The sequence below is a fragment of the Oryctolagus cuniculus genome, chromosome 1 (genome assembly GCF_051225735.1).
Source record: "Oryctolagus cuniculus isolate XC-2025 breed Fujian yellow rabbit chromosome 1, ASM5122573v1, whole genome shotgun sequence".
Lineage (NCBI taxonomy): Eukaryota > Metazoa > Chordata > Mammalia > Lagomorpha > Leporidae > Oryctolagus > Oryctolagus cuniculus.
In genome coordinates this window covers 161,930,188-161,946,761 of record NC_142867.1, presented here as the reverse complement: position 1 = coordinate 161,946,761, position 16,574 = coordinate 161,930,188, and the positions used below count along the sequence as shown (strand labels likewise).

The window sequence follows — 16,574 nt, the reverse complement described above, 5'->3', positions numbered from 1 at the left end:
CTGGCTTAGGATCGGCACAGCAAGCTGGCCGTAGAGACCATTTGGTGGGTGAACCAACGGAAGGAAGACCTTTCTCTCTGTCTCTCTCTCACTGTCTATAATCTCTCTGTGTCTCTCTCTGTCTCTGTCTCTCTCTTTCTCACTGTCTAACTCTGCCTGTCAAAAAAAAAATTGTTGTATTAAGTTGCTCGTTTCCTGTGACTGTGGTTGCTGGCATTGAACGTTTGTTTAACAGTGGCTAAGTGCCAGATATGGTGATTCTTTTATATACACTAAAGTCTTACTGCCTTTAACATATCATTCTGTTCTCTATTGTCTTATGGTCTATCTTATTGACTTATTCTCTAGTTACTTTATAAAAGAACATTTTATTTCCCTCAATGGTTGCACAGTTTCTAATACATTCATGGCCATACCTCCTCATTTAGATTTTATTTTTTTATTTATTTATTTTTTGACAGGCAGAGTGGACAGTGAGAGAGAGAGACAGAGAGAAAGGTCTTCCTTTGCCGTTGGTTCACCCTCCAATGGCCGCCGTGGCCGGCGCGCTGTGGCCGGCGCGCTGTGGCCGGCGCACCGCGCTGATCCAATGGCAGGAGCCAGGAGCCAGGTGCTTTTCCTGGTCTCCCATGGGGTGCAGGGCCCAAGCACCTGGGCCATCCTCCACTGCACTCCCTGGCCACAGCAGAGAGCTGGCCTGGAAGAGGGGCAACCGGGACAGAATCCGGCGCCCCAACCGGGACTAGAACCCAGTGTGCCGGCGCCTCTAGGCAGAGGATTAGCCTAGTGAGCCACGGCGCCGGCCTAGATTTTACATATAAACTCTGTAGATCCTGACTCAAGAATGGGTTTGCATTAATGCTATTGCACAAATACTGAAGAGATTTAACTATCTCTTATTCATTTTATTTACTGTTTTATATTTTTCAAAAGGTAAAATAAAGGAAAGCTTTAGTCTATCCCCTGGTAGATGGCTGTTAACTCTGCTTTTGGCTGTTTTCACATCTGCTCACTCTGTAGGACAGAGAAAGCACCTGTATATCCATGAATTTCAGGTCATTAAGATCCTCTCACATCTCTTTGTCTTCCTTGCAGCCATTGTGTATAAATCTGGCTGGGCTGAGGGAGCAGAGTGAGGAGGCTGTGATGACAGCACTATCAGCACTAGGAGAGCAGTTTCTCTGCGGGGCTATTGGGAACAGGCTATGTGCACGTGTGCAATTCAGTCCAGGCTGGGCCAGAGCACAGAGGTGCTGTGATGACATCCCCAGGGGCCTCCTTGTGAAGTTCGAAAACTGAAACCCCCTTCTGACCCCTTTGTAAACCCCCTGTGCTGGGTCACAGGGGGTCACATCTTGAGTGGGAAGAATGTCTCTATCACAAAAAATCTTTTTCTTGGTTTTGCCGTGGTTCCAGTTGCATTGACCCTTCCGTTGATAATTGGCCAGAGAGGGTGTCGCAGGACCCCTGCGTGTAGAACGGTAGCAGGAATGGGGCTTCTGAGCAGACTAGGAGTCCGGGCAGATCGTGGCCCTGGTTCACAGCTTGAAGCCTTCCAGAAAGGCCAGGGGTCTTCTCAGTTTCTCCTAAGGAGCTTTTAACAGGAGGCTTGTCCCTTGGAATCTAGATGCAGCTCTTAAAATTGTGCTTGGAGGCTTCCCGACCTGCACGCCGGGAGGTTACTGGTTGTTAGGGGCACCTTTGAGAACAGAATACAGTGGGTATAGAGTGACAGATCTTCAGCCTCATACCCACTTTAGATATTCCTGGCTCATCTTATGACCTGTAAAGAGCAGTTCTTAGATATTGTAGGGCCCGTGATGGTCCTCTCTTTTATGAAGGAAATTACTGAGCTTAGGGAGGGGGATTCAAGCCAGGGGCCAAGGTCACATTGGGCAACCCAGGATTCCAAGCCAATTTTACTGGCTCACAGTCATCCACTGCCAGTGTTTAAGCCAACGCTGACGAGCCATTTCCACCCTTCTGGTCATTCTTTGGGAGGAAGGTAGAATACATAGCAAGGGACGTGGGCCAGTGGTGTTCATATAAACAGTACAGCACCAGGAGTTGACAGTCAGGGCTCCAATCTCAAGTCCAGTTCTGTGTTCAAACTGCCTTAGACAAATTGCAAACCTTCTCTGCACCTCAGTTTCCTCATTTGTGGGCTGAGTCTGTTCAACAGGATGATCCATAAAGTCCTTCTACGTTGTATGATACCATGTTGTTTCTAGGGAGCCTCATTGTTATTTTGGGATTTTATTTATTTATATAAGAGGTAGAATTACAGAGAGGGAGAGACAGAAAGAGAGGTCTTCCATCTGCTGATTGCCTCTCCAAATGGTTACAAACGGCTGGAGCTGAGCCAATCTGAAGCCAGCAGCCGGGAGTTTCTTCTGGGTCTCCCATGTGGGTGTGGGGACCCAAGTGTTTGGGCCGTCTTCCACTGCTTTCCCAGGCCATAAGCAGAGAGCTGGATCAGAAGAGGAAGAGCTGGAACATGAACTGGTGCCCATGTGGGATCCTGGTGCCACAGGGAGAGGCTTAGCCTACTACACCACAGCATCAGCCCCAGAGGCTTCACTTTTGATGAGGAGCGAATCGGAAGAATTATAGCAAACTACATGTTAGAGTCTTGTCCAACAAATGTGTAGTGCATGCCTTCTGTGAAGCCAGGCTTGGGACAGAGTGAGGAGTGATTTGAGATGCAGGCCTGTGGTGAAAATATCAGCCAGAGGCATATTTGTGTCAAACATCATTAATATTTATTATTATTTTACTTATCATTACATGTATTGTTACATGTAATACAAAATAAGCCATATTTGTGTCAAACATCATTAATATTTTTATTATTTTACTTATTATTACATGTACTGTTACATGTAATACAAAATAAGCCACTGCTGTCTGACCTATCTGAGCTCAGTGCTCCTCTAACTCAGTGAGACCCACCCACTGGAGAAAGGCCAGTGGCATGCATTGAACTAGAGAACACTGGCCACTCCAGTAGTGCCAAATTCAGTCTAAAAGAGGAAGAGGCCTAACTCATTATCCTAAACATTCTGCCCCGAACATGAGACCATGTGGCGTGCCTTTGTCCATAAAGCAGTGTTTCTCAACCCTGGCTATTTGTATAAAGCTCTCTAAGAGCTTTTCTTTTTCTTTTTTAAGAAGAAAATATATGGATGCTTGCACCATTGCCAAAACTCAAGAAACTCAACAACAACAACACAAACAATTAAGTTAAGAAATGGGCAAAGGATGTGAACATACATTTTTTAAAGAATGAGATACAGATGGCGAGCAGATACATGAAGAAAACGCTCAGGAACACTAGCCATTAGGGAAATGCCAGTAAAAGCCACAATGAATTATCACTTCACTCCAGTTAGGATGCTTGTTATCCAAAAATCAAAAAAGTAACAAATGTTGGCAAAGTTGTGGAGAAAAAGTACTCCAATTCACTGCTGGGGGGAATGCAAATTGGTACAACCATTATGGAAAACAGTATGGCAATTCTTCAGAAAACTAAGAATAGATCTACTTTAAGACCCAACTATCCTACTTCTGGGAATATATCCAAAGGAAGTGAACTCAAAATATGAAAGAGTTACCTTCACTTCTGTGTTTATAGAAGCTCACTTCACAGTAACAAAGATAAAATCAGCCTAGATGTCCATCACCAGATGATCAGATAAAGACAATATAGTATATATACATGATGCTATATTACTGAGCCATAAAAATTGAAATCTTGATTTTCACAATAAAATGCATGCAAATAGAGATCATTATGCTAAGTAAAATAAGCCAGACCCAGAAGATAAATAGCACATTTTCTCTTATTTGTGGAAGTTAATATATAGACAGAATATAAAAATTGGGTATTTAGTTGTAAATATTGCTTCACTGAATTGTACAATGTAAATGACATTATATTCTTCTTTCCCCATGTTATGATCATTGTCATGAATCCCTCAATCTGTGATATTAATATCTGTCTTCAAGAAAAATAGTGTATTTGTATACAGTGTCTACATTTGAAATGAATGTGACAAAATGTTAAAAAGTGTAAAATAATTATTTTTTAAAATGTTAGAAAGGTAAAAAAGTACACACATACAAAATTAGCATGTGGTCCTTTATGTTTTAACAATAAGGTTTTCTTAGAAAATTTGCCTCTTCTCATAATAAGAAATTATGAAATGCCTTTATTTACCTTTAGGCTTAGTTTGTATTTTATCAAATCAGTTTCTAGTGGTTCATGTTTTCTTTATTAAGATATTTGATTAGGAAAAACTGAGGTGTTATAAGAGCTAATGGTTTATAGTTTTTATTTTTTTCAACTATGTAACTTCCTCATTTGGTCTTTAAAACTTTTTTACACTTCAGTTAAATAGGTAAGTGTTGTGTCACAGAGAAAAAGTTTTGAAAAGATTATTTTTAAAAAAATGAATCTTGGTTTTACTGACACATGGTGGGACCTGAAATTTTTTTTTTTTAAGATCTTTACGTGATTCTAGTGTACGGTCTAGGGTTGAGAGTGGTAACCTATGTTACACCTTGGAGTTACCAACAGGTACAAAAATGGCTTGTTTTTTCCTAATTGACACATTTTGAATGCCCTCCTCTGATTTTCCACTGTGGTGACTTGATCTGTTAGTAACGTGTATGACGCATTATTGAGCTGGTTGGTCTACACTGGGATTTCCATTTGGAGAGAATTCCTTTTAGATGATCGAGTGTTCTCTTTATTTTTCCCTTTTCTTTGGATGGGCAGCATTCTTATTGGTGTACTGCCCAGCTCAAGTAACTTGGTTTTGAAGCTTGGGAAAACTCAAAGTTTCGTTCAGGGAGAGGGCCAATAGTGATATTTCAGATGAGAAAAAAATAGACCCCCCTTTTTTGGTGTTAATTTTTGCTGGAGTCATTGCAAGGGAGAGTTGAGTACCCCCCCCCCCCTTCTGGTACTTGGGTGAAGATTCAGCTGCTCAGAGTAGGACTGAGTGAGCTTTAGGGTGTTCTGGCCTGGATGGAGGTGTGCAAAGTGAGGGGACTTACAGGCCTTGGGGATATGGGTAAATTCCCTTTGCAATGTTCTGAAACCGGTAGCAAGCTCAGGCTGCACACATAGCCAGAAATCCAAAGGGGAAGCAAGCTTTAAAAATTGTGCTGGTGTTGTTTAGCACTAAAAAGGTGTGACCGCTCATGGCATGAAAAGATATGGAAGAAACTTAAATGCATGTTACTGAGTGAAAGAAGCCAAGCTGAAAAGGCTACATAGCAGCCAGTGCCGCGGCTCACTAGGCTAATCCTCCACCTGCGGCACTGACACCCCAGGTTCTAATCCCGGTTGGGGTGCCGGATTCTGTCCTGGTTGCTCCTCTTCCAGTCCAGCTCTCTGCAGTGGCCAGGGAAGGCAGTGGAGGATGGCCCAAGTGCTTGGGCCCTGCACTTGCATGGAAGACCAGGAGGAAGCACCTGGCTCCTGGCTTTGGATTGACGCAGTGTGCTGGCCATAGCAGCCATTTTGGGGGGTGAACCACCGGAAGGAAGACCTTTTTCTCTGTCTCTCTCTCTCACTGTCTATAAGTCTCTGTCTCTCTCTCTCACTGTCTAACTCTGCTTGGCCCAAAAAAAAAAAAAAAAAAAAAAAGCTACATAGCATAAGAGTCCAACTGTATGACATTTTGGTAATGGTATTTTTCATATGAGATTTCTGCACACCATTAACAACTTAAAAATTTTATTTTTTTCTTATGAAAGTTATACATTTACTATAAAATACTGCACAGGAAAGAAAAGAAAAACACCTACAATTCTCCTGGTTCAGAGGTCAATGACTGCTGTTCACAGTTTGCTGTGTATACCTTTGTTGTTTAATTTGCACATGCATATGCATTCACACATACTCACATATCTATAAAAAGTGTACTGAATATTCTTTTTTTGGTGAAATGATTTTTTCTGTTTATTCAGATTGAATGAACATTGTTCTGTATCATTAAAGATTCTTATCCAGTACTTTTTACCAGCAAAGTTTTGTATGGATCGTCCACAATTATCCTGTTATTCAACAATTAATATTTATTTTTTTACCTTTTTCCTCTTCTCTTAGCTGTGTGTGACTAAAGGTGAAGAGATGGAATAACTGGGTCCAAAGCTCAGTGATTTTTAAAATTATGGATCATTAATGCCAAATTCATCTACCAAAGTATACTCACTTGCATTGGTGCTTCGCTGCTTCTGCTTCCCCAGCCAGCCTTTCATAGGTTAAGACGCTCCCAGATGGTGCCCCGTTTTGATGACTTTTCTTTGACTGCAATGAGAGTGCACATCCACTCAAATGTTCACTGACTTAGGAGGATTTTTCGCTTGAACATTGCTTGTTTATGCCCTTTCACCCAGTTATCTTTTGGACCTACTCTTTCTCTCTCTCTCTCTTTTTTAAGATTTTTATGTATTTATTTGAGAGGTAGAGTTCCAGACAGTGAGAGGGAGAGACAGAGAGAGATGTCATCCATCCGCTGGTTCACTCCCCAAATGGCCGCAACGGCCAGAGCTGCACCCATCTGAAGCTGGACCAATCCGAAGCCAGGAGCCAGGTGCTTCCTCCCAGTGTCTCATGTGGGTGCAGGGGCCCAAACACTTGGGCCATCCTCCACTGTTTACTCTGTGCATACTGAGGTTTTTGAAAACCTCTTGATATTTTTGTGTTTTCTGCATTTCTTGTTCAATTCACCTGTTAGCGGTATGGCATTATATTTCATTTGCCTTTAAGAGTTATTAAAAGGAGAGTTGTATCCCCAAACCTCCCTCCCAAGCACACTGTGATCATCCAGTGGAAACATCTGTGTAATCTAACATCATTAATGTCTATCCTTACCTCAAAGAATGATAAAAAGTGTGGGTAATTTTACTCCATCATCTGCCCCTTATGAATCTTGGCAAATGTTTAACTTGTAGGCCAGGAAATCCAAGCCAACTGACAATTTACTGTAAATGATTGAGGTGGTTATTTTTTTTTTAATCCAGCTAAAAGAACTCTGTGACTCTCCATGACTAAATTATGACATGTTATCTCACAGGTTTAATAGCATCTGATGGTTCTATCTATAGGTAATGTAATCCAGCTGGAGAGTCAAGGTATGCAAGCCTGTGTTTTACAATAAAAGGGTATTTTTTTCCAACCAGTAAATTATAACTATTTTTTTTCAACTATGAAAAGACAAAAGGTTCCTAAATGATCCCCCTGGGCAGGGGTTCCTAGACATGCCTTTGGCAGTCGGCCATAGATCTAACCCAGAGTCATCCAGCTTCCTCTATTTCTGCAGCCATGTAAAGAATCCACAGGATGACACTGGAGTCACTCCATAGTATGACGATATCCTCTTAGCCTTCAGGCAGGCACAACTGGACATCTAACAATATCAGCAGCAGCCTGTTGATCAGTTTATAGGAAGAATTAAAAGACTTGGCCTTTTTCCTTTTCATTGCAGTGACTTCAGTGCCCTCTTAGAGCTGTGTGTTTTCCCCCTTGAGGGAAAATACTTAGCATATAAGAGTACATACAGAGGCTCACATTGCGGCATAGTGAATTAAGCCACTGCCTGTGTTGCCAGCATCCCATATGGATACTGGTTTGTGTTCTGGTGTTCCACTTCCTATCCAGCTCCCTGCTAACATGCCTGGGAAAAGTAGTGGAAGATGGCCCAAATGTTTGGGCCCTTGCCACCCATGTGGGAGACCTGGAAGAGGTTCTTGGCTCCTGTCTCCTATCTCCTGGCTCCTGGTTCAGCCCTGGCCATTACAACCATCTAGGGATGAACCAGTGGATGGAAGATATCTCGCTCTAACTCTCTCTTTCTCTGTCTTTCCCTCTCTAAACTCTGACTTTCAGATTAAATAATTGATTTTTTAAAAGGAGTACATATAACAAGAACAGTAAATGATCCTTAGTTTCAATGAGAAGTTGTCAAAGATGTTTAACTTAATGTTTAATTCCATTTTGGGGTTAACAGCTCTGTAACACTGACTCTCTCTTGTTGATTTCCATATAGGTTTCATAGTCCAAGAATATTACTGTCTATTCTCATTACCGTATTGGAAAATAAAATGGCCCATCCCCTGGTCCCAGTTTCATTTCTCTTTTATTTTTAAAGATTTATTTATTTATTTGAAAGAGTTACGCAGAGAGAGAGAGAGAGAGAGAGAGGTGTCTTCCATCTGATGGTTCAATCGCCAATTGGCTGCAACAGCCAGAGATGCGCCGATCTGAAGTCAGGGGCCAGTAGCTTCTTCCTGGTCCCCCATATGAGTGCAGGGCCCGAAGGACTTGGGCCATCTTCTACTGCTTTCCCAGGCCATAGCAGAGAGCTAGATTGGAAGTGGAGCAGCTGGGACATGAACCAGCACCCACATGGGATATGGGCATTGCAGGCAGTGGCTTTACCTGTTACGCTACAGCGTCAGCCCCCCCAGCTTAATTTCTTAACATTACTGTTTCTAGATTCAGATGATAAATACATGTGAATAACTGAAAAAAATTTGTGTCAATGTATATTTTAAATAATTGGCATTGTGTGGTGCTTTATGTGAATTACCAACCAGATCAGCAGGAAAAACAACCTGTAGTATTGCAGTCACTGTTTTAAATACCCAGGTATATTTAGTTACTTAATCCTGACAGTAACCTCATGTAGGAGGAGCTGTTATTGTCCCTAATCTTACAAAGGAGTGCAGCAAATAAAGGTAAGTGGCTCGACCAGGACTTGAACGTGAGAATTCTGTCTCTAGAGCCTTCCCACTTAATTTGATTAAATTCACAGGACAGTGGCCAGCACCATGGTGTAATGGTTTACAGCCACTGCAGTGCTGGCATCACATAAGGGTACCAGTTTTGTCTCCACTGCTCCGCTTCTGATCCAGCTCCCGGCTGATGTGCCTGGGAAAGCAACGGAGGATGGCCCAAGTGCTTAGGTCCCTGCACCCACCTGGGAGACTGGGAAGAAGCTCCTGGCTTCGGCCTGGCCCAGCCCCAGTTGTTGTGGCATTTGGGGAGTGAACCAGAGGATGAAAGATCTCTCTCTCTCACTGTTTCTCCTTCTCTCTCTCTGTAACTCTGCCTTTCAAGTAAATAAATAAATATTTTAAAAAAAATCATAGGACAACACTAAAAAATCCCCCATTTTATTGATGAGAATCCGACCCTCAAAAGAGAGAATAGCTTTGTAATGGCTTTTCTCACACCTGCAAAGTAACAGAGGGGCAAGTATTATGACACAACAGGTTAAGTTATAGCCTGTGATACCAGCATCGCATATGGGCACTGGTTGGAGTCCCAGCTGCTCTACTTCCAATCCAGCTCCCTGCTGATGGCCTAGGAAAGGCAGCAGATGATGGCCAAGTGGTTGGGGAGTGAACCAGATACCCATGTGGGAGACCCGGATTAAGTTCCTGGCTCTTGCTTTCAGTGCTGGCCATTGCAGCCATCTGGGGAGTGAACCAACAAATGGAAGATATCCCTCCCCCTCCCCCCGCCCGCCGCCGTCTCTCTTCCTTTCTCTCTGTGTCTCTTTCAAAATAAATAAATCTGTTTTTTTTTTTTTTGTTTAAAAGGAGTAATGGAATTTGGTTGAAACCCTAGTTCTGAAGCCTTCCCTGTGCTTTTCTCACACTATAGCACATTCCTCTGTTTTTAGCGCTTTGTTCACTTCAGAAGGAACCTAAAAATGGTCAATAGATGCTTTAGTGGGTCTGCAGCATATTCCCTTGGGTTCCTGTTGCACAGAAAGCTAGCTGTTTAGACCGTACTCTCTATTTATGTAAATAGCACACTAAGAAATGCCTCTGTTTCTGAATAAGTGTCCTTAGGATTTAGCGTTCCCATTCCTTCCTACCTTGGGGACTTCGCATTTGCTGTCCCTTGTCTTGGCCTGATCGCCTCCTCTCCTCAGGGGTCAGTTCTGGTGTCGTCAGCTTGGTGAGACTGATACTAGTGACCTGTATTGTCTCCTAGAGCTTCTGTGCAAAATCACAACTCATGGGGTGGCTCAGAACAACAGAAAAGCATTCTCTCGGAGTTGGGGAAGCCAGAAATCCAGAACCAAGATACGGGCGAGGTCATGCCTCCTCTGAAAGGGGATTCTGCTGGCTCCATCTCTCCCATCCCTGCCTCCGTCACGTGGCTTAGTCCTCTGCATGTCTCTTCTTCTGTGTCTTTGCTTCTTAGAAGTACACTTGTCATTAGATCGAGGGCCTACCTTGACAGTGCAGGTTGATCTCATCTCTGTGCCTCAAACATAACTAACTACATCTACAAAAACTGTTTCCCCAGTTGGCTTCATATTCACAGATACTGGTGAACATACCATTTGAGAAGCAACCATTCAACCGTGGGTAAAACAGCCTTGTTTGATCCTATGCCATGACATCCTTGCCTACCCGATTTTCCTCATAGTCCTTGGGTTTACTGGGTGCGTTCTCTTACCTGTCTTGTTCTCTTACTTGTCTGCTTTTCTTTTATCTGTTTCCATCTACTTGTATTCAGGTTTTATGAGTAAAGAGCTATCTACTTCACTGCTTTATCCCTAGGATGTAAAACAGTGCTTAGTATAGTATAGGGGTCATGGAATATTTACTAAATAAATGGCATAATTAATGATATTATTAGGCTTAGTTAATGTTAAATTGAGTCTTCAGCCTTTCAGGATTTTACTTTATTTTTAGTAGTACTTATGTTATTAGAATTTCATTTGCATGTTTTTTGAGAATACAAATATATTATGGGACATATATTTAACATAGAGTATAAACAGATCTAGCCATTTCTGTGTATCACACAATTGCTATCTGATTTTAGTTCCTTTAGCTGTTACTGCCCATAAATCCTCCCTGCAAATTCTCAGTGGAATATTTGTTCTTCTTTTAGGTTCTGATCACCTCCGAGAGAAAGATGGCCTCTGGGCAGTCTTGGTTTGGCTGTCCATTATTGCTGCCCGGAAGCAAGGTGTGGAGGAAATCGTCCGGGATCACTGGGCCAAATATGGCCGCCACTACTTTTGCAGGTGAGGAGAAGGGCCTTTTCATGGACCCTGGGAGACAAATCTTAGAAATGGATTCTGAAACTAATAGGCTAGAATTTTCAGAAAGGAAGCATATTTCAGGAAGATCTGACCATCTGGAACCCAGTCAGTTTCTTGGGGGAGGTGTGTGTTAAAGGCATCAAGCAGGAAGGTACACACTTCTTCCCTCTTGTGATAACCCTCTGTCATATTTTCATCAATACCTTTAAGGGGAGCAGCCATTCTAAGAAGAAAGCCGAACTTCAAAGCTTTGAAAAGTCTCATGGAAACTTTGGCGACTTTGAGAGTCATGCATTCAAACCAGAGGCTCTTCTCCCTGGTTCTCCACCTCAGCTTGTCAGGCGCAGGGTATAGATACAGAAGCTGTGTCAGGTTAGGGTACTTTTGTAAGTCTTTCCCTACCATTGTCTTACCTCTTCACTGATGGTCTGGGTGGTGTCCAAGGTGCCTGAGCCGATACTCTTGAGGGGCAACATGATTCAGGAAGCCCCAGATTTTGCTGATGTTTTGTTCTCCTGAAAGCAGGTATAGGAAGGGGGAATGTTAAGCAGCAGAAAGGCCAGTGAGGGTCTGTCTCACTTCCCTGTTGCTGATGTAGAGTGAGAGAAGCATGATCTGATGCTTCTGTGAGCCTGGGTAAGCTGAGTGGGTGTGTGTGCCTAGCTCCAAATCAGGTGTCAGGGGAGGGGTGGAAGAAGAGCATGTTCACTCTGGAGAGTGTGGAATAGGGTGAGGGAATTTGGGGTAGCCTCAGAGTCTGTGTATTTAAAGCAGAGAGGTTGTGACTCACTTGGCTTTGCTTATGAATAGTTAACTTTGTTTTGTGTTTCCAGAGTTTGAGAGACAGAAACTGAGCTTTATGCTTCCCTTATATGGTGATTGTTTCTTCTCTTAAAGAGTCATAAATGTCTCAGACTAATATCGGAGAATAAGGAAGCCTGTGATGGTACTCATTAACATCAAACAGACTATAATGCTGTGGAAAATGTAGACAACACTTTAATATTCTTGATGCATTTGTAAAGAAGGCTAGGGAAACGCCAGCTTGCAAACCACCTCAAATTATTCTTTGTGTCATGAAACCTGCCTTATTCGTTATTATATCTAACAAGTGTTCAACCCTCCTGGTTGCCCTGTGTGTATTACCAAGGGCTAAACAGAACATGAAATTCTTTTTTTTTTTTTTTTTTTTTTTTGACAGAGTGGACAGTGAGAAAGAGAGACAGAGAGAAAGGTCTTCCTTTGCCGTTGGTTCACCCCCTAGTGGCTGCTGCGGCCGGTGTGCTGCGGTCGGCGCACCGCGCTGATCTGAAGCCAGGAGCCAGGTGCTTCTCCTGGTCTCCCATGGGGTGCAGGGCCCAAGGACCCGGCCATCCTCCACTGCACTCCTGGGCCACAGCAGAGAGCTGGCCTGGAAGAGGAGCAACTGGGACAGAATCCAGCGCCCTGACCGGGACTAGCACCCGGGGTGCCTGCGCCGCAGGCGGAGGATTAGCCTAGTGAGCCGCAGCACTGACCTGAAATTCTTCTGTTGCATGAAGCCTTTCCAAAAAGTCCAACCTGAAAAAATACAATATTGTTACCAGTCTCTGGCATAGGGAGATTTTTTTGAGTCAAAGATGTGTTGCTCATAATTTGTGCAATGATTATATAGGTTTCTGCCAGTGTTTTGATGAAATAGTGTTATGAAAAGTATATTTACAATATAGTTCATTCTTTGTGGCCAAGAGCTTACATGCTAATTGGTTTTTTCATAATAAAAACCATATTAGAGAATAATATGCCATGGAGATTGAGTTTCTGGTAGGACATTGAGTTATGTTTCATACTTCTGCCCAAAGAAGATCACAGATAAAGAAACAGGGAGGAAGGAGTAGGTAGGATGAGAAATAAATATTTCCTTCAACCCCTGGCGAATAGCAAGTTGAAAGGTACTTGTGAAATAAAGTGATTTCTAGCCTGACAGTTTTCTTGGCAGAGAGGGACATAATAAAACAATTTCATAACTGGGTCTGAAGTTTTATCTGAGAACATCTCCCAGATGGTTTTCTTTGTATAAATAGAAGCCAGACAGAATTCTCCATTTAAAGGTTTCACTCCTTGAAAGTATGCTAGTGGCAGTGGTGATCAGAAGGGCTGAGTTTGGTCAGTGAGGGCAAGATAGCGTATGACCTGCTTGTGTTTGTAGACCATTTGGGTAGGCTGACGTAAGGACCAGGAATAAACCGAACATGTTCTATCACATCAGTAGATTTTCTCAACTTTTGAATCTCTTTCCTTGCTGTTGTCTCTTACTAGACTGTTTTATCCAAATCCTCCTCCTCCTTCTGCTTTGTTGTGTCTCTACCTCCTCCAAATGCCCATCTTTAAAGAGAATCTAGTCTTAGGTAAAGCCACCACCTGCAAAGCCAGCACCCTGTGGTTCACTCCCCAACTGGCTGCAATGGCTGGAGCTGTGCCCATCCGGAGCCAAGGGCCAGGAGCTTCTTCCTCGTCTCCCACATGAGTTCAGGGACCCAAGGATTTGGGCCATCTTCTACTGCTTTCCCAAGCCATAGCAGAGAGCTGGATCGGAAGTGGAGCAGCCGGGTCTCAAACTGACACCTGTATGGGATGCCAGCACTTCAGGCCAGGGCGTTAACGCACTGAGCCACAGCCCTGGCCCCGCTGCTCCACTTCTGATCCAGCTCCATGCTAATGGCCTGGGAAAAGCAGCAGAAGATAGCTCAAGTGTTTGGTCCCCTGCACCCACATGGGAGACCCAGAAGAGCTGCTGGCTTCATCCTGATCCAGCCCTGGCTCTTGCAGTCATTTGGGAAGCAAACCAGCCAATGAAAGATATTCTCCCTCTCTGTCTCTCCTGCTCTCTCTGTAGCTCTGATTTTCAAATAAATAAGTAAATTAAAAAAAAAAACTAAACAGAAAAAATTTGAAACTTGTCAAGAGAATCTAGTCTCAGAACTTACGCACTGCTGAAAATGTTCTGATTCCTTGCTCTTTTGTTTCTAAGGCTGGGGAAGAAACATCTTGTGTGAGAGGAAGAAAGTAAAAGAAAGGGATATGGATGTGGGGGACCCATCACTGGATATGCTGTCAGCCTGTGTTCTCCATTCGGGCTGCTACCCAGGTGTTTACTGGACATCTTAAAAGATGATGAGTGGGGAAAATGTAGTCACAGCTATCCAGAGCATCTGTCCTTTTCAGTTCACCCTTAGACTCTCGTTCTTTTTCTGTGCTACAGAGATTCCTCCACAGCCCCTCGGGCACTGCTGCCCCTCCTGGGACTTCCTTCTTAAACAGACCCACCCCAGGTGCGATATGAGGTCTTGGTCAAAACTCTTTGGCATTGGGAAAGCCTGAATAGTTTCTTTAAGAATAAAACTAATTAATAGTTTTGAAGCATGGGTGCATGGTGCTGTACCAGTTACTTGGTTTGCATCATCATATTTTAAACCCATAATAGCAAATGAGATAAGTACTATTTTTAGTCTTTTTGTTTTTCAAGTCACCTCCCAGCCCTTTCTTATATTTGATGCTCTTGGCTAAGAGGGCTTTTTTGAATGGAACAAATGTGACATTTTTTCCAAGTTCCCAAGAGAGTATTATAGTACATTCAGTTCCCTTTCTCCTTGTTTCTTTTCCTCCCTTGATTTCTACCCCCCCCCCACCTCCCTTCCTTCCTGCCATCTTTCATTCCAAACTACTTTCATAGCATGTGCTATGCTCCAGAAGTAACAGAGAAGACATACAGGAGCTGAGGTCTCTGCCCTCGGAGCACTCATTCTGGTGGGCAAAGAGCAAATAAATACACAAATGCACCAACAAGATTAACTATCAAAATAAAATACAGAGGGTATTGAGGTAGGGACCTACCTCAGGTGGAGAGTCAGAGAAGGTCATTTTGTGGAGGTGATAGGTTTAAAAACTGAAGGAAGAGAATGAGCCAGCTGTTTAGATAGCTGTGGGATAAGGACATGAGGCAGAAGGAACAAACAGTGAGGGCAAAAGCCCAGAGGCAGGAAAGGGTCAAGTGTCACTGGGAACTGGACAGGAGACCAGTGTAGCTGAAACAAGTAAACAAGAGCACAAAGGGTAAAACATTCAAGTCAAAGAGGTGGGCAGGGATGGCCCCCACAGCACCTGATAGGCTGTGCTTGGGGTTTTGAGTTTTGTTCTCCAAGTGAAGAGTGTGTTTACAGGGATTTAAAGGAAAGCAGCAGTGTGATATGATTTCTAAAAGCCCACTCTGGCCACTGTGTGGGCAGTGAACTCTATGGGCCAGGTGGAAGAAGGGGAGACAAGTTGAGAGTACTTGTCTGGGCTGTCCTTCCCTGAAAACAGAACTTTGGGAGGTCCAAACAGTTGCTGTTATCCTGTTTAGGTTTTGGTTCACCTTGTGTTCTGCCCTTCCTCACTAGGTTTGACTATGAAGGGCTGGAGCCCAAGACTACGTATTATATCATGAGGGATCTGGAGGCCCTGGTCACAGACAAATCCTTCATTGGCCAGCAGTTTGCTGTGGGGAGCCAAGTCTACAGTGTGGCGAAGACAGATAGCTTTGAATATGTGGACCCCGTGGATGGCACTGTGACCAAGAAACAGGTACTTGCAGAATCACCAAAACTGGTTATCAGGCATCACTCATGCCCAAAGTGTCCTAGAACTGGAGAGATCTTTCAGGACGATCTGTTCTGTGCCCTTTGGTTTGTAGCTAACTCGGTAGCCATGAAAAAGCTTGATGCAGTTCGCCTACTTAGTGGCAGAGGGTGGATTAGAACATGGACCCACTCTATCTACTGTTGTTTCTGCTTGGTAACTGATGGTCCAATATCTCTAATAGGTGGAGACCCCAAATTTCCTTCTAAAATGTTTTCAGTGTGAGGTGCTTTTATGTGGTGGCCATACAGTATTATCGATGGATTGGAAGAAGTTTACGGGAGCAAGAGATTGCTGTCCCTGGGACTAAGTTGCAGGGATTTTTTGATTTCTTTTATCTGATGTCATTGAGGAATCACAGGAGTTCAGCAAGATGACCCTGGCTCCCTTGGTAGGGAAGAAAGCCTTGGGAAATTTGCCCAGAAAACCCAAGAGGAAGATTTATGATTGAGAATGATTATCATGGTTGAGTGGCAAAATCTATAAAATCTACAAAAACTTCTGTTATGGTAGATCTTGGGAATTGTGTAAGAGAGGTTAGTAGCTACTGATATTATTTTTCACCTCAGTTGTGTTTGTTTATTGGCCATGGAAACCGTTGTTCCCCCTGAGAGCACATACTAATGCATACAGTCTAAACACACCTCGAGGAATATTATGAGAAGTCCCAACCAAAATTTCCAAATTCTTATCTACTTATACATTCTTTATAAAGACAATAAAAAATTCAGAAGCTACAGGTCTTTTCAGATTAGATTTTATAGTAGTAGTAGTATTGTATGCTTGCTATTGTATGTGCTATTTTGACTAGTATTTCCTATAGACTCCTTATCC

At 43.1% G+C, this 16,574-nt stretch overlaps 1 protein-coding gene across 1 annotated transcript in view; it reads left to right on the top strand.

Annotated features, from left to right (window-relative positions):
- The window catches only part of PGM5 (phosphoglucomutase 5), a 231,651-nt gene that overhangs the window by 160,784 nt on the left and 54,293 nt on the right, over window positions 1–16,574 (top strand). The window contains exons 8-9 of the mRNA XM_002708190.6: window positions 10,931–11,066; window positions 15,503–15,686. Of these exons, the coding sequence (XP_002708236.1) occupies window positions 10,931–11,066; window positions 15,503–15,686 (320 nt within the window). The remainder of the gene's footprint in view (window positions 1–10,930; window positions 11,067–15,502; window positions 15,687–16,574) is intronic.